General features: G+C 40.3%; 1 protein-coding gene across 2 annotated transcripts; it reads left to right on the top strand.

Moving 5' to 3' along the window:
* On the top strand, positions 1–27573 carry LOC122058330 (mediator of RNA polymerase II transcription subunit 33A-like). Of its 2 annotated transcripts, XM_042620967.1 has the most exons (12): positions 3–420; positions 530–933; positions 2312–2422; positions 3445–3798; positions 5349–5665; positions 5797–5888; positions 5976–6360; positions 6566–6776; positions 6859–6973; positions 8899–9060; positions 15094–15763; positions 27082–27573. In XM_042620967.1, the coding sequence occupies exons 2-12, from the start codon at positions 638–640 to the stop codon at positions 27411–27413; spliced, it is 3045 nt and encodes a 1014-aa protein (XP_042476901.1). In that variant the 5' UTR covers positions 3–420; positions 530–637; the 3' UTR covers positions 27414–27573. The 2 variants fall into 2 exon arrangements, with proteins under 2 accessions (XP_042476900.1, XP_042476901.1); XM_042620966.1 differs by having other exon boundaries at positions 1–933.
* Positions 27574–27977: the final 404 nt, after the last annotated feature.

Raw genomic sequence — 27977 nt, 5'->3', positions numbered from 1 at the left:
TCCCAATACTCCATACTCCGCAGTTCACACACCTCATAGGCCGAGTCTCCCAGACTCCTACCACAGGGGTTTCAACTTTCGAGCCTTGAGTTCAAAGTTCAAACACCTTAACTTCAGCTGTAGGTCGGTCTGTCGTTCTCACGCGTACACGCGTCACCCGCTACTCCAAAACTCCCACCTGCCCGTCTGAACTCTTAACTCACGTCACGTGAGTTAGTGACCGTCTCTCTCTCTCTCTCTCAGTCTTTGGTCACAAACCCCTCGATCAAGCAAAGCTAAGCAACGTAACCAAACAGATCGGATCCGCACGCCAGCCACTCTGCAACACTCTGCCTTTACTAACTATTTAGTCTGTCTGTGATCTGTATCATCCCACGTCCTGTGTTTCCGCTTCCGAGTTTGCGTGCACGCCATTTTCGGGTACTTCCGGATTCCGTTTTCTGGTTCAACTCTCTCTCACATAATTGTTCTTTTCGACGAATTCAATTTTGTCTTCTTCATCGTGGAATATTTTTCTTTCTTCCTTCAGAACTTATGTCCATCAAAAGTGAAGTGCCATTGACAACATTTGAGCTATAATAGAAGGAGGCGGGCGGCCAGCTAGCCAACCAGTAGAGGTACCCACTGTGGAAGCGTTATGGTCGGGGCGGAGTCTTCTGCACATCGTTTTGAGGAGCGGGTACTGGAGACGGTGAAATGTTGTCAAGAACGAAGAGACCCTCCCTTTATCTGGGTTATGGAGGTTTGCAAATGCGTCCGAGAGGCCGGTTTAGGGTTGCCGTGTCCTGAACTTGGGCAGGTTTTGGTTTCCACTCTTTGCTTCAATGGAAACAACAACAACAACAACAACCCCTTCCTATGGAAATTTATTGGCCAGGCCCTCTCTTCCGGCCTCCTCTATTCCTTCCATGTCCTTGCTCTTCTCACCCCCAGGTAACCTACTTAATCATACCCAATGTCCATTCCGTTTTCTCTTTCCCAACCCCTTTTCATGCATATATACTCTCTAGTATCTAGTATGTTACATGTAGGTGGGCTCCCAACCTTTTGTATGCTTCATTTTTTCAAATTGGATGTTGCGGTTTCTGCTTTTGTTTTCTTTGGTTCTTCATTTAATTCCTTATTCTCTCTCCACCCCCAATCCCCCCACCCCTCCCCCAAAGAAAAAAAAAAAAAAGAAGAAAAGAAATTCACTGGCTCCGCGTCTTCTGCCTAGTTTATGTGAATCCCAAACAACTAACTGACTCACCTAGCCTGCTTCTTAAGTTACCATTCCTTTCTCTGCTTATCCTTCTATTAGCATTTCAAGTATGTTAGTTAAGGATGAAACTAATGATTTGAAATTGTTGAGGTGGTTAAAGATGTGGTTGAACGTAGGCTCTATGTTTAGCTAGTTTCTGTATGAACGAAGTTAAATCTCAAAGTGAAATCAATTTTTATATTGTTTTTTTTTCATTCCCTTCTTTACTTTGTTCCCATTTGCATAAAAACACTTTGTGGAAAGCGACATACCTAGCAGGCTGGTTTTTTCAGTATACCATTGAGGTTTTAGCCCTTTAGAAGTAGTGCAAAGGGTTCGCACCTCAGTAGAGCATTCTCTTTTTTTCTTGTCATATCAGTAGAGCGTTCTCACCCATTAAGGTAGGTTAGAACATTTGACTAGTGTAAATATGTGCAAATAAAAATAAGGTCCAGTGAGACTTAACCCCTATTAAGTATATAATACAGCAACTTAATCTCTAAAGTAGGTAATAAGCGGTACAGAAACAGCAACTTTAACAACCTCCGTGTGACTCAAGTTGGCGACCTTGTCGGAGAAGCTTCTCTACTTGATCCTACTAGGAAATCCCTTCTCCATGCACAATAGAAGTGCAACTTGACTATTTCGCTCCTCCTTTCCCACATTAATTTCACCTTTCATCTTCATGTCCCCATCACTTCCTTTATTGTTCTTTGATTAGCACTTCCTTTCTTCTCTGTTGCATGTTGATGAATCAACTTTGTTCACCACTCGATGACTGGGTTAGGTTGGCTACTGGCCAATTCACTCTCTTGTATTTGTACCTTATTGCTGTGTATTTTGTGATCTATTCTATTAGTTGAGAATGACACTTGTTATTGTCTAACATTTACTTGATTTTTCTTAATTAGACTTGTAATTTCCTTCTCCACAGAGCATAGGAAGATTGCTATAGTTTAAGCTGAATTAATTGGATATCTTTTGATATATTTATTATTTGATAAAAACATTTCCTTGATTTGTTGTATCAAACAGAGCATTAGTTTCCTTAACCTTCAATCTTATTGGCAGGGTGATTCGTCATCGCCAGATTCATCCAGAGGCTTACAGACTCTATCTTGAACTCCTAAAGCAATACACATTTTCATTTGCTCCAGTGGTAATGAATTCTTCAAGAGAGAAGTAAGTATTGTTTTTGCCTATCTTTCAAAGTTTAAATGATTTTAGAGCTTTACTGTTTAAACTCGTTAAAGTGTTCCTAAGTTTCTTGGCTGTCTTTCCCTTTCTGAAGTACTTGCTTCTTTCAGCTCTTTTTGAAACAATTCTTCATTGCCATGCCAATATTACGACAATAAATCTGGCCTTGTGGTCATCTATCATATGGAACTCCATTGCCACATCCATGTTTACCATGTAGCAAACAGTGACATATCTAAACTCATCAGTGCTTTTGACATTTGGATTCACCCTCCACCCTTCTTCCTCCACCACCCCCCCCCCCCAAAAAAAAAGAAAAAGAAAGAAAGATAATATATTAATGGGAGGGGGATCGCTGGTAGGCTGTGCGGTCCTTGCACCATTGGGGCCAATGAGAGGCGCACAGGGCATCCAATAGGATTGGGATTTTTCATTTCACAGGGGATGGGGCGGTCATTTCACCCTTCCTGCGTCTGAGCGCAGATGCCACGCAGCTGCCAGCCTTCTTTTCCCCTATATAAATAAAGAAATCTTAGTATATTTAAGCACAAAGAAAAATACCTCATATATTTTAAATGGAAGAAAGAACGCTACCCGATAGTGTACCTGCGCCAAGGCACAGAGGGTGCAAAAAGACCGCGCTGCCCCGCACTAAAGATGCTCGCACATGCCCTCCCATTGGCCACGGGAGCTGATGTGTACATGCACTATTGGGTAGGGTTCTCTTGCCCATTTTAAATTTTTAATACTTTGAGCATCAGTAGAATTTCTTTGATTTTGCTTTCTTTCTCTCTCTTATTGATGTTGCTTTTGTTAGCTGGAAAAGAATACCATTTATATCATGTTGGGTTAGGAAGGGATAAATCCAGCAATCTGCCAACCTCTGGTATCCTTATTTGTTGGCACAGATACATACAAAATTAAAAATACTGATAGATATAGCACAATGATCAATGGTGTCCCTGAAGGGATTAATCAAACTTAACAGTTTTCTCTCTCTTTTGCAGGATCATAAAATCTGTTGATGATGCACTGCAACTTTCACAGACTTTTGGGGTTTGTGTATTGGATCTCGGACATGCATTTGTCTTGTTTCTTTTTACCGTCATCATCAGTTTAATTGATTGTGTATTGGATGATTGGGGTTTGCAACCAACATCAATTCACAAATTCAGTTGCATATTTGGAGTTGAAGAACACCAGAATATGGATATATGCTCTCACGGGAATCAAAATGATGAAAGAAATGAACATCGTGAAATACTACGCAGAAGGAATGCTTTTATGGCAATGGAGGTCTTGGGAATACTGACAGAAAATAGAAAAGCAATGGTTTTACTTCGCCTCATCCACTTGAACATGTATGCATCCAATTTCTTGTCTAATGTGTTTTCATATTTCCCCTCTCCAGGAACTATTATTATTTCCAGATTTCAAGCAGGTGTTACCCAGATTGTTCATATTTTATTTCCAAATTTTGCAACCTTTCTTTTTGATAACTATGTTGTCTTCATCTCTCGTTTGATGTCTGATTAAGAATCAAGGATTAAAGTATCGGTATCGGTCGCTGTATCGGTCGACCAAAATTAAGATATGTATCGGAGGGTATCGTATCGTATCGGAGATACGCTAAGATACACTAAAGATATACACATAAATGGTTAGGAAACATTTTTCTAAACACTTTTGCATAAAGAATTTGTTAAAAAAAGCTATTGATAACATGTATTATGCATAAACACTAAATTGAGGGTATCGCACTAAAAATTCAAGGTTTGTAGTTGTCCCATAAATGTAAAATCCTTATTCTCAACCTTGATTTCCACTTTAATTAGAGAGAAATATGGCTGGTAGTAACTTTGGAACAAAAACCACTCAAAAAATCGTGTTTTTCTGAAAAATTATCTATCTTGGCTATTATATGACCGTAGTGCACTATATTGGTACATTTCGATACTCACCGATACGTATCAATACTCATCTATACGATACTCATCGATACCTACCGATACTCATCGATACCTACCGATCGATACACACCGATACTCACTGATACATACCGATACATACCGAAATGTGCATTTCACCTCGATTTTATATTTTCCATAAAGTCGTATTGGTGCATATCGTATCGTATCGATGTGTATCGGTGGTGTATAGATGCATATCGACATGTATCGTGAGATATATATCGATACGAAAGGATTTTAAAAATTCCATGTATCGTATCGGTCAGCTAAATTTAAGATATGTATCGGAGGGTATCGTATCTGTATCAGAGATACTTTAAACCATGTTAAGAATACACAAATTAGTTGAAAGTGTCTTTCATTTTCAGGCTGTTGATTTCCTTTCCATACCATTAAGAGGTGCCTCATTCAATCTTATTCGTATCCCTGCTTCAGTCTTCGGCTAAGCCTACACAAATCTCATTTGAACAAATTCTCGGAATTTTGGTTAAATTGTGAATATTTTTTTGCTAGCTTACATACTTGAGTGTGACCGCTCATAGAAGCATTCAAGGATTTGGAACTTGGAAGTCCAAACCTGAATTTTAAGTCCTAGCATGGAAGTGCATAACATGGCGTTCGATCCTGAAATTTTAGATATGGGGATTTATGTAAACCAGAAGTTAAAGAACATTCTTATGGCTGGTTCTTGTAAATTCCACCATGATCTGAGTGAAACTTCAAATTTAGTTTCTGAGTCATACAAATCGTTTGATTTTGCTGTGAATAGATTCTACAGTGTTAAAGCATTTTTTGTTGAACCAACCATGAATTTCACCTTCTCTAACTGGAGTTGTTTTATTATACAGACATATGGTAAGTATGATATTTTCTGTTTTCAAGTTGTATGTTCTTGGGCTTTTAGGAATTCCTACGAGTTACTGATAAATTGCTCTAAACAGGGCTGAGAAATTCAATGGGCTTCTTCAAAGAATTCAGTTTCTTGAAGCTCACAAGTCAGTCTCCTCAAATTTGAAATCTGCTAGTGAACTTTTGGTAAGATTGTCTGCAAACATAGAGAGAGCTTTGGGTTTGGAATATCAGTTGAACAAGCGCCAGCTCATTGGAGTGATGATTGGTATTGGATCATGTAGCTGGGGGTCTTCCCGCAACTTTGGAGATGTCCGGGCTGCATGTTGGGTTCCTTTTGATATTTTTATGGAGACTGCAATGGATAGGAAACAGCTTCCTGCCACATCAGCTATTGATATACTTACAGGTACACCCCCTTGACTCTTGAACTTATTCTGATACATTTCTAGCTTGTATTATATTTTGTGCTAATAACTTTCAATAGTTGCTAGGGCTTTATTTACTTATTTGTTGTAAACTTTGATGATCTAATTGCAGAATTAACAAAGACACTCCAAGTGATTAACCGGGCGAGCTGGCAAGAGACCTTCCTAGCACTTTGGGTTTCAGCCCTTCGGCTTGTGCAACGAGTTGAGATGAAACTGCATGAAAAAAAACCTCTCCTTGAAAAAAGAAAATTATTTAATATTCACCATTTCTTATGTGCTCTATTGCAGGAACGTGATCCTCTAGAAGGGCCCATTCCTCATCTTGATGCACGCCTTTGTGTTCTTTTGTCCATCACACCATTGGCAATTGTTCGTATTGTGGAGGATGAGGGAGAAATTTCCTTACCTGCTGTCCAGGGAGGTATGGCATTTGGGAGTGTGGGATCTGACTACAAGCATGGAATGGATGGAACTGCTAACGCTTCTAGAAGACATGGACTGGTTTCATCTCTTCAGGCTCTTGGGCAGTTTTCTGGTCTCCTATCTATTCCTGCTCCAGTTGTTGTTGAAGCTAATAATGCTGCTGCAAAAGCAGCGAACTTCATCTATAATTTCAAGAATGGGAATGACAGTTTTAATGGTGGCAACCATGGTGATACTTATGTGAAAGCAGGTGACCTTGTTCAGTATCGTATTTCCCTACCAACTTTTTGATTAATGCTTGAATGCTTTCTTAATCCTTTTTGGAGGTTTGTGTTGGAAAGATTTGTGAAAAGGAATGGGTTATTTAATAGATTGCATGGTCTCTGTTTTACTCACTGAGCACTTTCTGTATTGTGCTTCTGTATTTTGCTTACACATAATACTCCCTCTGGCAGGTGGGAACATGCGGCATCTCATAGTGGAGGCTTGCATTGCAAGAAAGTTGATTGATACATCAGCATACTTCTGGCCTGGTTATGTGCTTCCATCAGTAACCCCATTGTCGGATCCATCACCAGCTCAAGGATCTCCATGGTCTGCCTTCATGGACGGGGCTCCATTGGCTGGTCCTCTAAAAAATGCCCTAATTTCAACTCCTGCTTCAAGGTATGGCAAAAGGATTCTTGTTTTTGACTGCTCATTTTAATGGTTCAGTTGTTGAGTCTGATATCAACTCTGTTGGTTTAAGCTTTGCGGAGATCGAGAAATTGTATCACATGGCATTAAATGGGCCAGAGGAGGATAGGTCAGCGTCTGCAAAGATTCTATGTGGTGCATCTCTCATCCGTGGGTGGAATATCCAGGTACCTGGTGCATTTGTATTAATTTTTGTTGTATTGAGTGTCATGCCTTTGATTTTTCTCCACTAGTAAGGCTATTACTAGACATTACGAACTGAAGGGTTAAAAGGTATCAGACTCAAAGAATTCTTGATGTAGATCGAGCCCTAAAAAGTGGTCAAAAGTGGTTCAATGCTGGCTCCAAAATTTGGGCCATACTTTCAGCCCGCCGAGCAGCAGGTTCTAGGGTGTCTTCCAGCTTGTGTGGACCCTTAGGCAGATTGGCTATTGAATTGTTTTTTTTTTTTTTTTTTTGTGGGGGCGGGGGTAAACAGCTTCTAGTAACTCCAAGGATGCCTCTGCCGATTCTGTTTTGGAGGGAGTATTTTTGTCTTATTAAAAGACTTAGAGCCCGTTTGGTAATATTTTTGCTTTGAGAATGCCGTTCTTCGACTAAATTATCTTTTAGTGTTTCTTCATTGAAAGATGATTTTTTGGCTCTACTTGGGCGTTTGGTAAACCTGTTCTGGAACTGTTCTCAGGAGAGTTCCTGAACCAAATGGCGTTTGGTAAAACCTGTTCTGGGCACATGTTTTCATTTTGACAATATTTACTGAAATTCTTCAATGGTGGGGGTTGAGATGGGGACTGATTGTGAATTTGTGGTAGTATCCCATCAACCAGTCTTGGTCATTTCCATAATCAGTTAAGGATGGAAACATTATGATGGTTTTTATAGAATGAAAATTCATTAAAAAATTAATATGACATTAGTATCCTAAAATGTGATGAATTAAAACATTGCACACCAAGATAGTGAATTATTTGTTCAGTAAAACAAAAAAAGGTTCAGAAAAAGATAGTGAATTCATTGTAGCCATCCGATCAAAAACCTGACAAGATTCTTGAAGCAAAACCACATTTCCCATACATATCTACTAGGCTGCTTTCAACAACCATATTGCCACAAATCCCGGCTGTGCATTCCTTAGCATGAACCTCTTTACCTTTTTCTGCCCATCCCAGATTAGCACAAGCTGTTGAAAACCTACCCTAAAACAGAGTATCACATTGAGTATATTGCAGCAGCAATTAAATAGGATCAGCAAGGCCAATCAGATTCAGAATGATCTGTATTCACATATACTCGATCTGAATACTCTGTATTCAATGCTGACAGATCATCTTTCAATGAAGAAACACTAAAATCCTGTCTAGTGACAGATTATTCTCCAGAACTGCTGCAAGTCTGAATATGAAGATTGCTGCTTCCAATTGAATGTTTACTCCATGTAAACCAATAAAAGAATGGTAGAGACCCTAGTTTTTCATTGCATTATCATCAACTAGGGCCAATAAAAATAGTAAGCAGCATAGGTTGATGAAACCTCAAACTTGAACTCTTCTTCGACTCTCAAACCAGAATTGAAGAAGACACTGGATTTCAGTGCTCTGGCACCATGTAACTTCAGAGAACCCAACACACAATCAATCAGAATAAAGAACACAGAGAAAGAGAAGAGAGAGTAACTGAGCCAGCGATAGACTCAGAGAATAATCTGTCACTAGACAGTGAAAATTATAAAGAACTTATAGTTACAATCAAGTCTAGAAAGGAATCATTTAAAATGAAGCAAAAAAGGAAACTAACTCCTAACACACTTACTAACTAAACCTTACCACTAACAAACCCCTCTCATAATAGGGGCACTCCCTCTATCGTGAGTGAGGACTAACACAACGAATGCAAGTTGCAACAAAGTATGGATCCAATAGGGGTACCAATGACGCCCCTGTAGACCAGAAATATAACTTAACAATTTCCATCTTAATGCCTGCTTCTAAAAATTTGAATATTTGGCCTCCTATGCATATTTTAAGTTTGTGACTATGCATTTTAACATATATTCCACTTTTATATTTCTCTTAACTTGTTGTGTCTTTTGCAGGAGTATGTGGTACACTTTGTGGTAAAACTTCTGTCTCCTCCTATGCCGCCCAATTTTACTGGACCTGGAAGTCATTTAGTTGATTTTATGTCAATGCTGAATGCTGTCCTTTTTGGGTTGTCTTCTGCTGATGCTGAGCATATTCTTTCTTTGCATGGTTTGGTAAGGGGAGCCCTTTTTGTGTTACTTAATGTCTCTTGTATGGTTATTCTGTCATCGTTTTTTCTCATACTATCTCTTTAAAAATCAACTATAATTAACTGTTGAATAATGAGTTATTGTAATAATGGGTTTTAGGCTATTATCCAAATGGACCTTTAAACCTACTTTAGGGTTTTATTTCATTATAAATAGAGAGGCTTGTGTTCATTATTGGCACAAGTCACATTTCCCTACTTCTGCATGGTATCAGAGCAAGTTAGAGAGAAAACCTTTTCTCCCTTTTTGCTTCTCTAAAAACCTAACCCTAGCCTTAACCACAACCACCGCCGCCCCTTCCTAATTGTTCCCTCTCTATACAAATTGCCTAAGCCTCCATCGCCACCATCTCCCTCCTAGTGCCACTGCAGCCACCAACCCCAACTCCCTAGCGCTGGCTCGACTCTACCTCCCTAGCCGCCTTTCTCTCTCTCTCTCTCTCTCTCTCTCTCTCTCTCTCTCTCGGTCTCCTCTCTCTAACTGTTTCCTCCTAAAGGGTTTTCTCCCTCCTTTATTTTGGTTTCCATTGGTTATTACCCTCGGTGGCGAGTTTCTTTCCACTAATTTTCCTTGGTTGAAACCCTAGTTTCTCTCCAGATTTGTATGACGGACTAGATCTGGACGCTTGAAGACCCAGATCCTTGTGCTTTTTTAGATCTGGACAATATGTTTGGCTTTTGATTGCTTTCGGGATCAGCACAATGACGACTGAAGACTCTGGAACATTAGATCTCCTGGATGGGGGGAATCATGGCTCTCACAGTGATTACGCTACCTTCCCTACTAGCTCCATGAAGTTGGACGGGAGCAATTATTTGTTATGGTCTTGTTCCTACTATCTGTCTATTGCTGGCCGTGGATATGCTGGCTATCTTGCAATTATCGCCGTTTGCCCTACTACTGTTGGTTCCCCTCAGGATAAGTGGGATGCTGCCAATTGCATGGTAATGTCCTATCTTATCAATTCTATGATCTCCTCTATCGTTAGGGGTTATCTGTTACTTGATTATGCTGCTAAGATCTAGAAAGTTGCGAAGGGCACATATTCTTAGGTGGGCAAGAGTGCCCAATATTTTGAACTAAGAAAGAAACTTCATAGAGCTACCCAGAAGGAGCTCAACGTCTTCAGTATTACTTTGATCTGCAAGGAATGTGGAATGGAATTGATAATTATGAGACCCATCAACCGGTTTGTGAAGCAGTTGTTGTAGGTTTTAAAAAGTGTGAGGAGGAGCTCTGCGTATATGATTTTCTTACAGGTTTAAACGTGGAATATGATCATATTTTGGCCAATGTGCTTAGTCGTGATCCATTCCCTACCCTTGAGAAGGCATTCTCTTTGGTTCATGCTAAAGAGCGTTATCGTGCTGAGATGCATGGGCCTACTAGTCAGGATTGCTCTGCCTTAATCTCTGCTCAGGGTTCTATTGGTAACTCCACTGGTTCTGTACTCGGACTATTGCTCCCTCCACAGATAGGCAAGTGGTCAAGTGTGACTACTGTTATAAGGAGAGTTACTCTAGGGAGACTTGTTAGAAACTTATGGGTGCCCAACCAATTCTTGTAAGCGTAATCAAGGTCGTGGAAAGAACATTCAGGCTAACCAAACTAAGATAACATACAACTCTGACTGCCCTAGCACTACAAGACCCTCCTTCTCTACTGATGAAATGGTTATGCTTCCTCGGATGATGACTCAAATGGGTTCTCCTTTATTGCTACTACTTCTTCTCTGTCAGCCACTATTGCCTCTCACTCTGCCCGGTCAGGTACTATCTTTTGTGGTCATAGTGCATCTAATGCTTCCCAGGCTAGGATTCTTAACTTCGGGGCTACTAATCACATGATCGGGTTACCCACATCTTTTCATCATATTGTCCTTCCTCAGGTAACATTAAGGTTCGAGTAGCTGATGGTTCCCTTTCCCCTATTGTTGGAATAGGTTTCGTTAGGTGTTCCCCTACTATGTCTCTTTCCTCTGTTTTACATGTTTCTCAGTTTTCTACTAATCTATCATCCATTGGTAGTATTACTAAGGATTTGAGATGTAAGGTCACCTTCTTCCCTACTCATTGTGTGTATCAGGAGTTGTTGGCAGGGGCAACGATTGGCAATGGTAGAATGAGTTGTGGTCTCTACTTGGACAATGGACTTTCTACGGCACTTCACACATCTTCTGCTCAGGCACTTTCAGAGCTCCTTAGTTGGCACCGTCGCCTGGGACACCCTTATGGGGCACTTTATCTAGATTATTTCTTGTTTTAGTTAAAAATTGTACACAGGACCAATTTACTTGTGATGTATGTGTTTTTGCGAAACAAACTCGTAACATTTATCATATTTCTGATAATAGAAGTACTGCTTCTTTTCTTTAATTCACTCTAATAGTCTGATGTTTGGGGCCCTTCCTGCCGTCTTGGTATCTTGTTATCGATGATTTGTCACTTTTGTTGATTGTAATTCTTGTTCTACTTGGGGTGTGCTTATTGCATCATAAGAGAGGTGTTGAAGTGCTTCAAGGAATTTCACTGTGTGGTGTGGACTCAGTTTGATGCTAAGGTTAGGATCTTGCTTACTGATAATGGCAGGGAATATATGGATGGTTCCTTTCAATCCTATTTAGTTTACCATGAGATCATCCATCAAACTAGTTGTGTAGTTACCCTAGAGTAGAATGGGGTGGCCAAACGTAAAAATAGACACTTGCTCGAGGTTGCTCGCTCCTTGATGTTTGAAATTCATGTGCCTGTCGCTTAGCTGAGTGAGGCTGTCCTTATTGCTTCCTATCTCATTAATAGGATGCCCTCAACGAGTGTTGAGGTTCAGGTGCCCTGTTGAGATGTTGACTGGCTCATGTACTTTTGTTGTTCTGCCTAAGATATTTGGATCTATGTGTTTTGTTTGAAATCATCAAGTTCCTAGCAAGCTTGACACTAGGGATCTTAGGTGCATCTTTGTGGGCTATTCTCCTACTTAGAAAGGTTACCTGTGCTATCATTCCTCCTTCTCGGCACCTCTTTGCTTCCATGGATGTGATCTTTCGTGAAACAGAGGTTTACTACTCCCCTCTTCAGGGGAAGAGTGAAAAGTTTTACAAATCCCCTCATTTGATGGTCCTTTACTTCTCCCTATGGACGAGGGGAAAAGACTCAGGTAGATACACGAGAGACGACTACTAGTCAAGAGGTTCCCATTCAGGGGGAGCCATAGGTTTAGTAGAAAACACAAGATGGTCCAGTGATAAAGGTGTTCTCTCGTAAAAAAAAAAAAAAAGAATGGACACCACTACTCACACTACCACTGCTACTCAACTACCCTCTAATCCTGAGTCTACTCTCGCAGGTATCACTTTTCCCCGCACTTATGATCAATTTCTTGATATTCCTCTTGCTCATAGAAAAGGTAATAGGACATGTACCCAACACTCCATATCAAATGTTGTGTCATATAATGCCTTGTCCCCTCCATATCGTGCCTTTGTGTCTTCTTTGTCATGTTTCCATTCCTCTGACTTGGCAAGAGGCAAATGCAGAATCAGATAGAAGGAGGAGGCACTGAATGAGGAGATGAGGGCTCTTCACAAAAATGGCACATGGGACGTAGTAGCTCTTCGACCTCAAAAGTGACCAGTTGGCTGCAAATGGATGTTCATAGTTAAACACAATACTGATGGTGATGGAACATTGGATAAGTACAAAGTAAGGCTGGTTGCCAAAGGCTTTACTCAGACATATGTGATCGATTATCAGGAAACCTTTGCCCCTGTTGCCAAGATGGATACTGTTAGAGTTATTATCTCCTGTGCAGTGAACTAGGGTTGGGAGCTACAATAGCTTGCTGTCAAGAATGCATTTCTTCATGGGGAGTTGATAGAAGAAGTGTTTATGGATGTTCCACAGGCTATTCTAGTTCCGAGACTCATGGTAAGGTTTGCGGACTAAAGAGGGCCCTCTATGGGCTGAAACAATCTCCTAGGGCGTGGTTTGGTCGGTTCCACATGGTTATGATAGCAGTTGGTTTCACTCAGAGTAATGCTGGTCACACCATGTTTATTAAAAGGGTGGGTGATCAGATTACTGTGCTCATAGTATATGTGGATGACATTATTGTTACTGGTAATGATGGAGCTAAAATCTTTAAGCTCAAGGCCTATCTTAGTAAGGAGTTTGGGATTAAAGACTTTGAAAGCTGAAGTACTTCCTTGGCATTGAGGTGGCACAGTCTACTAAGGGTATTGTTCTCTCCCAGAGGAAATATACATTGGACCTCCTCTCGGAGATTGGTATGTTTGGGTGTAACCCCTCAGATACACCGATTGAAGCCAATACTCATCTCAGAAGCAAGGGAGGTGAACTAGTTGATAAGGGTCGATATCAAAGGCTGGTTGGAAGGCTCATCTACTTATCTCACATTTGACCAGACATAGCTCATGTAGTCAGCTTGGTGAGTCAGTATATGCATCATCCCAATTCTTCTCATATGGAAGTCGTGTGCCAGATTCTTTGATACCTAAAGACTGCCCCAGGAAATGGCATTTTATTCTCCCCTTTAGATCCCATGAGGGTTAGGGGATCTAGGCATACACTAATATTGATTAGGTAGGTTCTCCAGATGATCGTCGTTCCACTACTGGCTATTGTATGTTTGTTGGTTGTAACTAGGTTACGTGGCGTCGTACAAAGCAGTTGGTTGTGGCTCGGTCAAGTGCAGAAGCTGAGTTCCTATCAATGGTACATGGTATATTTGAGCTACTTCGGTTACATGGTTTCCTTTTTTATCTGGGTGTGGTTATTCAGTTGCCTATGTTGTTGTACTATGACAACAAGTCAGCCATCAACATTGCACATAACCCAGTCCAACATGACTGTACCAAACGTGTGGAGATTGACATGCTCTTCATCAAAGAGAAGTTGGATCATGGCCTCATATGCATACCCCTTTTATGAGAAGTGAAGATCAACTAGCTGATGTTCTTACAAAGGGACTTAGTAGTAGTGAATCTTTTTCTTCTTTTTTATGCAAGTTGGGTATGTGTGATATCTATACACCAACTTGAGGGGGAGTGTTGAATAATGAGTTATTGTAATGATGGGTTTTAGGGGTATTATTATCCAAACGGACTCTTAACTCTTAATCCTACGTTAGGGTTCTATTTCATTAGAAATAGAGAGGCTTGTGCTCATTATTGGCACAAGTCACATTCTCCCTAATCCTTCAATAACTTCTGGATAAACCACAAATATGCTACATGTTGGAAATTATTATGCATATGTACTTGGTAAAAAGATATCAGGCCCAAAAGGAACTCTAATGCATCTGATTTCGCTTCATTTGTATATGCATGACACTATTGGTCATGGGATGTACTTGGTGTAGGTTAATTTTCATTTTGCATTACACGGGCACTATTGTTCATGGGATGTTTGTCACATTCAAACGATAGTTGTAGATTCTTTTAACATTCGTTACTTCTAATGCCATTTATATGTTGTTTCTACATTGCTGATGCCTTATGAGAGTTTCATATTTCTGTTCATATCTGTAGTAGTTATGATGGCTTAATTGTCTCAGCTTGTTTTCTTCATCAAAAACAAAAAACAAAAAACACGAAAGTCTCACAATGTATTGTTCCTGAATCATCATGTTTATGGAAGTGTCTTTTGGAATGAGAAACTTGAAGCAGTTTGGCTTATTTTGTGTTTTATATACCGGCTAACTTCTTATTTACACGTCTACAAGTGGGGGTGTGGGTGTTGGTAGTTCAATAAAATAGAGTTCACTGATTCCAGAAGATCAGCTGAGTTCTTCGGGGGGTTAGTTTCCTAGCCTGGGCTATTTGTGGTGTCTGCATATGTTCTGGCTGTATGGTTATGCTTTTGTACAATTGTTCTTGATCAGCTTATGACCTTTTAATTTATGTTTCAAATGTTTCACATTATGCTTTTGTAATTGTCCGGACCATATGCAGTCTGATGAGCCTAAAAGTTGTCTCTATAGGTCCCAGAAGTTGCTGCAGCTTTAATGCCACTTTGTGAGGCTTTTGGTTCACTTATACCAACATCCAGTCATAAATCAAGCATGGGTGATGAGATATCAGCTTACACTGTATTTTCATGTGCATTTCTCTTTCTTCTTCGGTTATGGAAATTCTATAGACCTCCTCATGAGCACTGTATCACGGAGCGAGGAGGATCCACAGGATCTGAGCTTACTCTGGAGTATCTATTATTATTACGAAACAGTCGCATTGCGTCACATAATTCTGCTCCTGCGGACGAAACTAATAAAGTTTCCCTCCTGCTTGAATCATTGTCGGCTTCACCTGTATATATTGAATCCTTTCCGAAATTACGAGCATGGTATTGTCAAAACAAAGCTTGTATAGCCTCAACTCTCTCTGGCCTTTGCAGTGGTAATCCAGTTCACCAAGTTGCCAATAAGATCTTAAATATGATCTATTGGAAAATGACCAGGGGTGGGACCTTGTCTGGTAACTCAACACCTTCAAGCAGCAGCATTAGTGGGTCCCCTGTAAGTGCTGGAGAAGATGCCTACCAGAGACCAATGCTCCCTGCATGGGAGGTTTTGGAAGCAACACCTTTTGTTCTTGAGGCAGTATTATCAGCCTGTGCCCATGGTAGACTTTCATCTCGGGACTTAACTACAGGTTCGTTGACGGCTTTTGGTTATAGCATCAATCCCTTCTCTCTTCCCCCCACCCCCAAAAAAACAAAACAAGAAAAGAAAAAGCTTGTTGAGTTGTCCCTTCTATTCCCATTTTCCTGATTTTGCTTTGTTGTGCAATACATTTAGTTTTTGAATGTATTTAGTTTTCTAAATCAACATGCTTAATGTATTTAGTTTTCTAAATCAACATGCTAAAATATGAGAAACATTTCCTAATGGTCCATAACAAAATCTAGGAGTAGGTGTGGAAAATATGAAAAACAGTGTGGAGAGTTTTCGATGACACCCTGATGCAGCCAGTCAATCCTAGTAAGGATTTGATTGGATGCAACATAGACCCAGTTTTAAGTAGATTTTCCTGTCAAACCAGGTGTTAACAGTTTGCTGCTTTTGATATTCCAGCAGCCTGCAATGGTGAAAGAACAAGAAAATAAAGGAGAGAAGACATAGGAGGGCTGTTTTGGGACTAAACAGTACCCATTAACAGTACTGGGAATTATCCGCTGTGTATTATTATAGGAGGTTACATTCTTATATAAAAAAATTCAGTGGAAACCTATTAAACCTCATATAAATTCTAATAGGATTAAATAACCACTAAGTAACTTTTTTTTATTTTGGATGAGTAAAAATTGCATTAATGTTGGATGGGATAATGACGTGTCAAATATGGCACCAGCCCTCTTTAGTTATAATAATGGAGAGAAAGTTCTAAAGAATTGCAAAGATCATTAAACCCCTTAGGGTCTGTTTGACAACTGATACTTCCCTAAAACCCATTATTACAACATTCCCCTTGAAGTTGGTGCATTGATATCACATATGCCCAACTTTCAGATAATAGGATGAAACATTTTACTACTAAGACCTTTAGTAAATGCATCAGTCAGTAGTGAACTACTGGGAACAAAAGGCACAGTGATAAGACCCGTATCTAGGATCTCTTTGATGAAGTATTGATTGATATCCACATGCTTAGTTCGATCATGTTGGACAAGGTTGTGAGCAATGCTAATGGCAGATTTGCTTTTACAAAAGAGCTTCATAGGAAGGGTGTCAAGGATAGCTAAATCTGTGAGAAGACATGAAGCCATAGGAGCTCACAAATACCATGTGCCATAACACGGAACTCTACTTCGGCACTTGAATGGACAACCACAGTTTGCTTCTTGCTTTTCCATGTAACAAGGTTACCAATAAAGGTGCAATAACCAGTAGTAGACCTGCAGTCATCAGGGGAACCTTCCCAATCAACATCCTTGAGGCTTCCACCTGAAGGTGATCCATAAGGAGAAAAAAGGATGCCACAACCTGGGGCATATTTGAAGTACCGAAAAATACGAAGCACAATGTCCATGTGAGTCGAGTAGGGATCATGCATGTACTGACTAACCAAACTGATAACAAACGCTATGTGAGGACGTGTATGAGAAAGATAGATCACGTGCCCCCACTAATCTCTAATATCTTCCCATATCCATAGGATGACCTTCCTTGCTACTCAGGTGACTGTTAGCTTCAATAGGAGTATCTACCAGCTTAAATTCCAACATGCCTGTCTTAGAAAGAAAATCAAACACATACTTCCGCTGAGATAGGTGAATCCCATAAAAAGACTTGACAACTTCAATGCCAAGGAAGTAATAAAGTTGTCCTAGATCTTTGATCTCAAATTCCTCACTCAAATATCTCTTGAGGCGAGAGATTTCTGCCATATCATCACCAGTAACGACAATATCATGTACATAGACTATTAGGATAACAATCTTCCCACCAGATCTCTTGATGAACAGAGTGTGGTCGGTACTGCTTTGAGAGTAGCCTATAGCAACCGTAGCCTTATGAAGTGCTCGAACTAAGCTTGAGGGGATTGCTTCAGCCCATACAATGCACACTTAAGCTTGCATACCTTCCCTTGGATTTTGGAGTAGGTGAACCTCGGAGGAATGTCCATATACACTTTCTCCTTAAGTTCCCCATTAAGGGAGACATTTTTCACATCTAGCTGCTAGAGATCCCAATTTAAGTTGGCGGCACAAGCTAAGATAACGCGAATTGTGTTCATCTTAGCAATTGGAGCAAAAGTCTCCTGGTATTCAATCCCATAAGTATGAGTGAAGCCCTTGGGAACAAGTCTGGCCTTGTACCGATCCACTGTACTATCATCCTTTTGTTTTACTGTGAAGATCCACTTACACCCAACTATCTTCTTTTGTGAGGGAAGGCACACCAGATCCCATGTGTTCTTCTTCTTCAGAGACTACTTCTCTTTAACCATAGCTGCCTGCCATTGTGAGTCTACACTTGCTTCTTGCTAAGTATTAGGAATGGACACAGAGGAAAGAGAAGACACAAAACTATAGTAGGAAGGAGAAAGTGAGTCATAAGAAACAACTTTAGCAAAAGGATGTAAAGTACATGACTTAGTTTCTTTACGAAAAGCAATAGGCAGCTCAAGAGATGGATCAACAGAAGGAGAAGGAGAATTTTTTGGGTCCAAGGGACAAGATCAGGCTCGAGAGGGGACAACTGGCATGGTATGATAGATGCTGGATGTGTAGTGGTATTAGTCTGTTATCTGCGACTATAAACACGTATCTCTAGTTGAGGCGAAATAGGAGTGTCACTCTCCCCTCTAAATAGGATACTGGCAGGGATAGTAAGTTAAAGAGGTGGCGACACATCTTCCACAATGGAAGGAGACTCCCCTTGAAGAGGTGTCGCAGTGTAGTATGACGCAGATTCGTGAAAGGTAGCGTCCATAGTTACAAACCATCGCCGAGTGGCAGGATGAAAACACCGATAGCCTTTTTGAGTAGGAGCATATTCCAGAAAAATGCACTGAAGACCACGATGATCAAACTTTCCATGCGAATTATGATCACGAGCATAGTAAACACTATAGAATACCTTAGGAGGAACATGAAAAGCAGTGGAACCTTGGAGAAGATCCAAAGGGCAGCGGAAGGAATGGGCTCGACAAGGCATTCGATTGATAAGAAAGGCAACCATGAGAATTGTGTCACTTCAGTTTTGGGGAGGAATATGCATCTCAAATATAAAAGAGGGTGATACCTCACAAAGGTGGCGATTCTTCCGCTCAACAACCCCATTTTGAGCTGGAGCATCCACGCAACTAGTTTGATGGATCATCCCATTATCAGAGAAGTAAGCTTGAAAGGACCCTTTGAAGTATTCACGGCTATTGTCGCTTCGAAGGATCTTAATGGTAGCACCGAACTGAGTTTGAACCATGTAGTAAAACTATTGAATGCAATAGGTCTCGCCCTTGGTTCGCATTATATAAATGCAAGTGGTCTGAAAATGACAATCAATAAAAGAGACAAACCACCGATAACTATTGATATACACATAGCGAGATACCCCAAATATCAAAATGTATCAATGAAAATGGAGTGGCACTTTTATTTCCAGAAATAGAATAAGTGATTTGAGTTTGTTTGACCAAACCACATGCCTCACAAAAAATTCGAATTACAATTTTTAAAAGAAGGGAAACTAGCTAAAGTATTCCCAAAGGGGGATGTCCCAACCGACAATGCCACTGTTGTAACTCAAAGTTGGGCGGTGGCAGAAGAACTCTGAAGAGCTTGACCAGAGACTAATGCCAAGTCATCATTAAGAAGATACAGACCACCACACACCCAACCAGAGCCAATCGTTACCCTTATCACCAGATCCTGAAAAACACAATGAGACGGGAAAAATGTGACATTGCAATTAAGACTGGATGGAAGACTACTGATAAACAAAAGGTTAGTGAGAAAAGAAGGCACATACAAGATAGTAGAAAGGGATAAAGAAGGGTACAACTAACAGAACCCTTTCCCAGAATAGTGGAATGCCAACTTGACTTTACCATTACCAGGGTAGGTAGATACTGTGGGAAAAGAGGCAAGCAGCCTGTCATATGATAGGAAGCCCCAGAGTCTATAATCCAAGGGGTAGAAGGGACATACATAGTATGGCCAAAGTAGGAGATACCTGACTGTTAAGTTTGTCTCGAATTTACTATGGTTCGATCGGATTGACCGTGACCTGATGGGTTAACCCGTGACTTGGAATATATAATGTACTGTTGTCTTGTTGAGAGAAGCTATCATTGTAATTTGGGGGGTTTATCAGAGCTAGGGTTTTACGGCGAGTTTTTTCGTTGCTGCTTGGGTGTAATTCCCTCTTTTACATAGTGAAACATCTTCACCCGAGGATGTAGCACACCACACCAGTGTGTGAACCTCATTAAATCTCTGTGTTGTGCGGATCTATTATCTATTTATTTTCGTATTTTCTTGGTGTTTGATCTAACAAACTAGTATCAGAGCTTTGGGTTACTCCGATCTATATCTTCTTGAATGAAATACGATATTGATAGGTTCGACGGCAACATCAGTTTTAGTCTATGGCAGGTTCAAATGATGGTTGTTCTTACATAGTAGGGTTTGAAGAAAACCCTATTTGGGAAGAGAAGAAACCTGCAACTATGGCCGATGATGATTGGAACGAGTTGGATAATAAAGCCATTTCAGTTATTCAGTTGTCTCTCGAATGATGCTCTACAGGAAGTTTTCTCAGAGAAAACGGCTGCAGAGTTATGGGGGAAGTTAGAGAATCTCTACCTCACTAAATCTCTCACCAATAGGTTGAGATTGAAGCAACAATTATATGCCTTTCATATGGGTGAAGGTACTTCGATTAAATCCCACATATCCTAATTTAATTCTATTGTTACTGATTTGAAAAGGATAGATGTTAAAATAGACGATGAAGATTTGACCCTATTATTGTTATGTTCTTTGCCTCCATCTTATAAGCATTTTAGGAATACCATGATTTATGGTAGAGAGAATCTCTATTGAGGATGTCGAAACGAATCTACGAAGTAAGCACAAGTGATGATGAGTTGATGTCTATAAATAAATCTGATGGTGTTGGTTTGGTAGCTAGAGGGAGAACAAATGAAATGGGTTCAGATGGTGACAAAAAGAAGGTTAGATCAAAATCTAAGCACAAGAATTTGATCTGCAATTACTATAAGAAAAATGGGCATATTAAATCTGAATGCTATAAACTTTTAAATAAGCAGAAAGTAGATGGTGGTGCCCAAAATCAATAGAAGAGATGATTATCCAGAAGCTAGTATTGCTGAAGATGAGAGTGAGTCTAATATGCTTTTGGTGACTGATGACAGAGTTAGATCACATGATGAATGGATTCTTGACTTTGGTTGTTCCTACTATATGTGTCACAATCGTGAATGATTCTCCACATACGAATCAGTTAGAGTTGGAGTTGTGTTGATGAGAAATAATACATCTTTTAAGACTGTTGGAATGGGAACGTTCAATATCAAGATGTATGATGGCATTGTCAGAACATTGTCTACTGTCAGGCATATTCCTGATTTGAAAAAGAATCTCATCAGTTTAGGCACTCTTGATTCAAATGGGTGCAAGTATACAGCTGAAGGTAGAGTCATTAAAATTTGCAAGGGTGTTCTCTTGTTGATGAAAGGAATTAAGGTTGGCAGTTTGTATGTGTTGCAGGGTACTCCATTCACTGGGTCTATAGCTACAGCTTCATCATTTATGTCGGAATTAAATGTCACAAATTTATGGCATATGAGGTTAGGCCATATGAGTGAAAGAGGGATATCATCATTAAGTAAAAGAGGTTTATTGTGTGGTCAAAGTACATGAAAAATGGAGTTTTGTGAGCATTGTGTGTTTAAGAAGCAGAGGAGAGTTAGTTTTAGTACTGCTATTCACAGGACCAAGGAAACTTTAGACTACATTCATTCAGACCTATGGTGGCCCTCCAGGGTTGCTTCAAAGGGGGGCTGGTGCAAGGTACTTGCTTACTTTCATTGATGATTTTTCTAGGAAGGTTTGGGTCTATTTCTTGAAGCACAAAAATAAAGTATTTGTCACTTTCAAACAGTGGAAGAATTTGCTTGAGAAGCAGATCGGGAAACAAATTAAGAGATTGAGAACCGATAATGGCCTAGAGTTTTATGAATGTAACTTTAATGAGTTCTGCAAAAATGAAGGTATTGTAAGACACTATACAGTTGTTAAAACACCCCAGCAGAATAGAGTGGCAGAGCGTATGAATAGAACCTTGTTAGAAAAGGCAAGGTGTATGTTATTAAATGCAGGATTGGGCAAAGAGTTATGGGCAAAAGCAATTAACAAAACAACCTTGTTGGTGAATTGATCTCCTTGCACAACTATTGAGTGCAAGACTCCAGAGGAAATTTGGTCAGGTAAACCTGCAGACTACTCTAATTTAAAAGTATTTGGATGTCCTACTTATGCACATGTGAATGAAGGGAAATTGGAACCTAGGGCCAAGAAATGCATTTTTCTTGGGTATAGATCTGGAGTGAAAGGATACATGTTGTGGTGTCCTAATCCAAAGTCCCCAAAATTTCTTATTTGCAGAGATGCTACTTTTGATGAATCTGCTATATTGCATCCTAGGAAAGAAGCTCCTGTTCATTGTGATGAAGGTCAAGAAAAATCTAGAGAGGTGGAGTTTGAAATTGGTGGTTCATCTTCAAACAAAGCACAATCTACTTCAGTTAAGCTGCCTACTTTTACTGAGGGAGATGGTGCTCAAAAGAATCAAGAAGAAGAGCGGTACAACATTGCCAAGGATAGACCAAGAAGGAATATTAGACAACCACAAAAGTATGGGTATGCTGAATTTGTTGCTTATATATTGTCTGTTGCAGATACAATTGAAAATAGTGAGCATGCAACATATTTTGAAGCCGTTACTTCAGTTTATTCTACAAAATTGTTGGTTGCCATGAATGAGGAGATAGAATATCTTCATAAAAATCAGACTTGAGTCAAGCCGAAAACAAGGAAGAAAATTGTTGGCTGCAAATGGGTCTTCAAGAAGAAGGAATCTGCCTCAGGTGTTGAAGATGCTAGGTACAAGGCACGGTTGGTTGCAAAGGGCTACAGTCAGGTATAAGGAATTGATTTTAATGATGTTTTCTCACGTGTTGTTGAGCATAGTTCTATTCGTGTTCTACTTGCTTTAGTTGCTATGCATGATTTGGAGTTGGAGCAACTTGATGTGAAAACAACATTCTTTCATGGTGAACTAGAAGAACAGATTTATATGCATCAACTTGAAGGGTTTGTTATTGAAGGTAAGGAGGACCATGTATGCTTGTTAAAGAAGTCCCTATATGGTTTGAAACAGTCTCCCAAACAGTGGTATAAAAGGTTTGATTCAGTTATGGCTAGTTTTGGATATTGCAGGTGTCACTATGACTATTTTGTTTATTTCAGAAAGCTCTCTGATGGGTCATTCATATATTTGCTATTTTATGTTAATGATATGTTGATTGCAACAAAAGACAGGAATGAGGTCAACAGGTTGAAGGAATAATTAAGTTCTGAATTTGAGATGAAAGATTTGGGGGCAGCAAGGAAGATCTTTGGTATGGAGATCAAGAGGGATAGAAAAGCGGGCAAGTTGTGTCTATCTCAACAAAAGTACACTGAGAAGGTATTGAATCATTTTGGCATGAAAGATGCCAAACCTGTAAGTACTCTTGCATCTCATTTTAGACTTTCAGCTGCTCTGTCACCTCCGACAGATGAAGAGGTGGAGTACATGTCACATGTTCCATACTCTAGTTCAGTTGGCTCCATTATGTATGCTATGGTTTATACTCGTCCCGACATTTTACAAGCTATCAGTGTGGTGAGTAGATACTTGTCATGTCCAGGTAAAACTCATTGGGAAGCAGTGAAGTGGATACTTAGGTACTTGAAAGTGATCTTTGGTGTTTGTTTGGAGTTTGGGAGGAATGGTGATAGTTTATCTGGTTATGTTGATTCGGATTATGCAGGTGATCTTGACAAGAGGAGGTCACTCACAGACTAAGTATTTACTTTTGGAGGAAGTACGGTTAGTTGGAAAGCTACTTTACAGGCTACAGTTGCATTATTTACTACTGAAGCAGAGTATATGACAGTGACTGAGGCAATTAAAGAAGCTATTTGGCTTAAAGGTTTATTGGGAGAACTCAGCATGGATTATGGAGTGACTGTTGTCTATTGTGATAGCCAGAGTGCTATTCACTTGACTAAAGATCCGATGTATCATGAGAGGACAAAGCACATTGATGTTCGATATAATTTCATCAAAGAGATAATTGCTCAAGGTAATATTCAAGTGTTGAAGATTGGTACTGAAGACAATCCAGCTGATATGTTTACTAAGCCTTTGTGTGTTGGTAAGTTCGAGCATTGCTTGAACTTACTTGGTGCTTGCCGTGTTTGAGTTCAGCCCTTTGGAGGGCTATTGGAGAAGATGATGATCTTAGCTATTTGTTTGTTTGTTGGAGGAGAATTCAAGCCAACGTGGAGATTTGTTAAGTGTCTCGAATTTACTATGGTTCGACCGGATTGACTGTGACCCGATGGGTTGACCCGCGACTTGGAATATATAATATACTGTTGTCTTGTTGAGAAAGGCTATCATTGTAATTTGGGGGGTTTATCAGAGCTAGGGTTTTAGGGCGAGTTTTCTCATCGTTGCTTGGGTGTAATTCTCTATTTTACATAGTGAAACATCTTCTTCTTCGCCCAAGGACCGACGTCCACATTGGTGTGTGAACCTCGTTAAATCTCTGTGTTGTGCGGATCTATTATCTGTTTATTTTCGTATTTTCTTAGTGTTTGATTTAACACTGACTCAGAAGGGATGGAATAAGCAGAGCTTGCAATGACTGATGCAAGAGAGTCCAAACGTGTCAAAAGGCGTCAAAGGACATTAGCTCATCAGATGATAGCGAGGCTGCTAAGGTGCTAGGAGCAGAGTCAGAGTCAGGGCTCTCAATATGGTTGGCCTGCCCAGGAGTACCGGCACAACCCTTCCCTCGCCCTTTGCCAGATGTATCAACAAGTTTGCCATGAAGTTTGCAGCAGTGCTCCTTGGTGTGACGCTCCTTCCTATAATAATTTCACTTTATTGGAGTCCTGGTTAAAGAGCCACTAAACTGTGGGGCTGCACCAAGGGAATGAGCGCTAGAGATAAGTGCATATCTCTCAGTAGGAGTGGCAGCAGACTGTGGAAGCATAGTGGTACGTCCGCTGTCCTCAAGTTGGATCACAGCATAAGCTTGATCTAAGGTAGGAAAGGGGTCACAACTCAAATCCTGGGATCGTAACTGATCAAAATCCACATTCCACATTTAGACCTGCCAGAAATTTATATACTTGGATCTTATCCTCTCGCTTCTGGGAACTGGTGACATTTGCAAGGGTGGAAGGAGTATACTCCTCATAGAAGTCCAACTCAGTCCACAGTGTCCGCAACCCATAGTATTACTTTGACAGAGTGAGCCCTCTCTGCCTCAGATCACAAACCTTCGCGAAGCTCAAATACCTGAGCATCATTCTCCGCCTGGGAATAGATATCCTGGATAGACTTCCAGATCTTCGTAGCGGAGTCATGGAGGAAATAGCCACGTGAAAGTAGTGGCAACGTGGAGTTTACAAGGAAGGCCATAATCAGAGAGTTGGCACACTCCCACTTGTCAACTCAAGACTGGTGGTCGGACACTTCGTGGTTTCAGTGAGGTACCTGTAATAACCATGGGACTTGATGGAGATGCAAACCAAGCGTGACCACATAAGGTAGTTTGTGCCACTGAGTTTGATAGCATAAGGAGGAAAGGTAGGAAGAGCTCTGGTGTCTCCGCCAGTAGTAGACGAGCTGGTAGACATAGTTACCCTTATTGATATGATACTACCGATATACTACATGAAATTTTAAAATTCTTTTGTATCGATACACCACCGATACACACCGATACGTAGCGACACTATGGAAAATAAAATCGAAGTGAAATGTATGTTTCGGTATGTATTGGTGCGTATCAATATTTATCGACCGATACATATTGATATGGTGCGATACGGTCATATATTGACCAAGATGGGTCATTTTCAGGGGGGGGGAAAAAAAAAAACATGATTTTTAAGGGATTTTTGTTCCAAAGTTGTTGTCAGCCATTTTTCTCTCTAACTAAAGTGGAAATCAAGGTTGAATTTTAAAAGGAATTCGAGGGAGGGGTGAGAAGGGGGAAGAAGAATGGTGGTTTCGGTTCAGGCCTTTCACTTTCCCCTAGGCATCTCACCTTCTCAAAAGTGACTCTTTCTGCCATGGAAGATAACTTCTCCAGCCCATTAATTTAACCTTGTTAAAACCTTATAACAAGTTTCTTTAAATAGGCTGTGAAGCCTTCACAAAATAGGAAATAACCAAATAGGAAACTAACTCTCCTAAACTGTTTTACTTTCTTGACAAGAAACAAAGACTAACTACTTTGCTTAACAAATAAAAAGGAAACTAATTACTTAACCACTAAGTTAGCCAAATAGAAAATAAATCTCTAATTACCAAAAAGGAAACAAATCCTCCATGCGGCTGAAATCGATGGGAGCTGCTTGGGTTTTCTAGAAGGCTGAAGTAACTACCAGATTAGGCAATTGTGCTGCAGAAAATATCCCCAAAATATTTATGGGGCACCAGCACTGTTCACGGACTGTTCACAGTACTGTTCATGTGAACAGTACTTGTTAATAGTATTTCCTGGATTTTATTTGTCTTCTTCATGCTTTGATCTACATCACGCTCCATCCAGATATGGTTGATAGTGGCGCAAAATTCAAGCTTGCCTGCGTTGTCATAAATTGTGTTCCCTTCAAAAGTCATACCAAGCCAAATCCATTCTTTATGGAGACAGAGCATCCTTCTTCTCGCCGGCTAACAAGAGCTGAGGACTCTCTACCAGACAGTGGAGAAGGTGTAGGAGAAGAAAAGGTGGTCAGCGTCTTCATGGCCATTCCAACAGAGGCAACAAGAGGGGGAGACCTAGATTTGCCTGTGGGTGAGGAAAGCCTGGGTGGGAGGGAGTTTGAGAGAGATCTCCAAACTGTGAAGCTGTGCCGGGGAACGCGCCCTTGAACCAGACAACCACTAAGTCACTTAATGGACTTAAAATAGTAACATTGACTCGTAAAAAGACTCCTATTCACTCTCTTATACTGCTTTAACTAAGTAGACTGAAAATAGTACTCTATCTAGTAATAAATATTCTAATCTAACCCAAACACTTAAAAAATTAATATTGTGTACCCCTTTAGACCTAAAATTTGGGCCTTATAATCGGGCACATTATAAGTAAAAATACTTGGAACAAATGCGAGACCCTGACCATTAACCTCATCAGCCCCTGATGCCTTGCAGGCTTGAGGGACCTTGTGGACTTTCTACCAGCATCGCTTGCAGCTATTATAAGTTACTTCTCTGCTGAAATTACTCGTGGTATCTGGAAGCCTGTTTCCATGAACGGGGTGGAATGGCCTAGTCCAGCAGCAAACCTTCTTTTGATTGAATCTGAGATAAAGGAAATCCTTGCTGCTGCAGGAGTTGATGCTCCTAGCTGTTCGGCAGGTACATTCTACTGTGCTTTTGTTTTATCATCTTTTATCTGCTTCCGTATGTTTGTTTCATTTACTGATCACTTAATTCACAAGGTTGAATTGATATGCTTCCAAAGATCTCTATTTTTTTGCTAAATATTCTAGGGTTCTTGATGTAGGAGAGATTTGGACAACAATTTTTAAGGGCTGAATTAAAAGGAGGGTGTGGTGGAAAATAATCAGGAAAAGAGGATGAATAGTTTCGTACTTTTCTCAGGGCAGAAATTTGTTCTGCTAGTAGGCCAACTAATAAGAAGAAAGAAATTGGGAATGATGGGCAATGGAAGTTTGGCTCAGGTTTTACTAGGTGCACATGAGTTCAATGGGCTGGAGGGGCAAATCTCATAAAACTATGATGGATCAGTTGTCTAATGGGATTAAAGGTGTAATTATGGTTCAATTAAAAGGTTGGTGAATCAGGAGAATTTTAAACCATGGTCAATATGTGTCATAGTAGTGGACAAACTGAGGTTAATTGTTCTGGACGTTGTCCATTCGTGGGGGCAAAACCTGGTTCAGATAGCAAATCAGCTATGATGAAGAAAGAAACTTAGAATGATGGGTTATAGATGTGTCTTGGGTTTTATGAGGTGAATATGAGTTTAGGGCTTAGAGTTGGAAGCTCCCCACACCACCACCCCCCACCCCCCCCACCCCCCC

This window comes from Macadamia integrifolia, chromosome 12 (genome assembly GCF_013358625.1).
Source record: "Macadamia integrifolia cultivar HAES 741 chromosome 12, SCU_Mint_v3, whole genome shotgun sequence".
NCBI lineage: Eukaryota > Viridiplantae > Streptophyta > Magnoliopsida > Proteales > Proteaceae > Macadamia > Macadamia integrifolia.
The sequence above is the reverse complement of the archived record's forward strand: the minus strand, read 5'-3'. Positions and strand labels throughout refer to the sequence as shown.

Coding starts and splice junctions, on each gene's coding strand:
- LOC122058330 (XM_042620966.1), top strand. CDS start 638: ATGGTCGGGGCGGAGTCTTCTGCACATCGTTTTGAGGAGCGGGTACTG. Junction 6,974..8,898: donor TCCGTGGGTGGAATATCCAG/GTACCTGGTGCA, acceptor TGTCTTTTGCAG/GAGTATGTGGTACACTTTGT. Junction 9,061..15,093: donor TTCTTTCTTTGCATGGTTTG/GTAAGGGGAGCC, acceptor TTGTCTCTATAG/GTCCCAGAAGTTGCTGCAGC.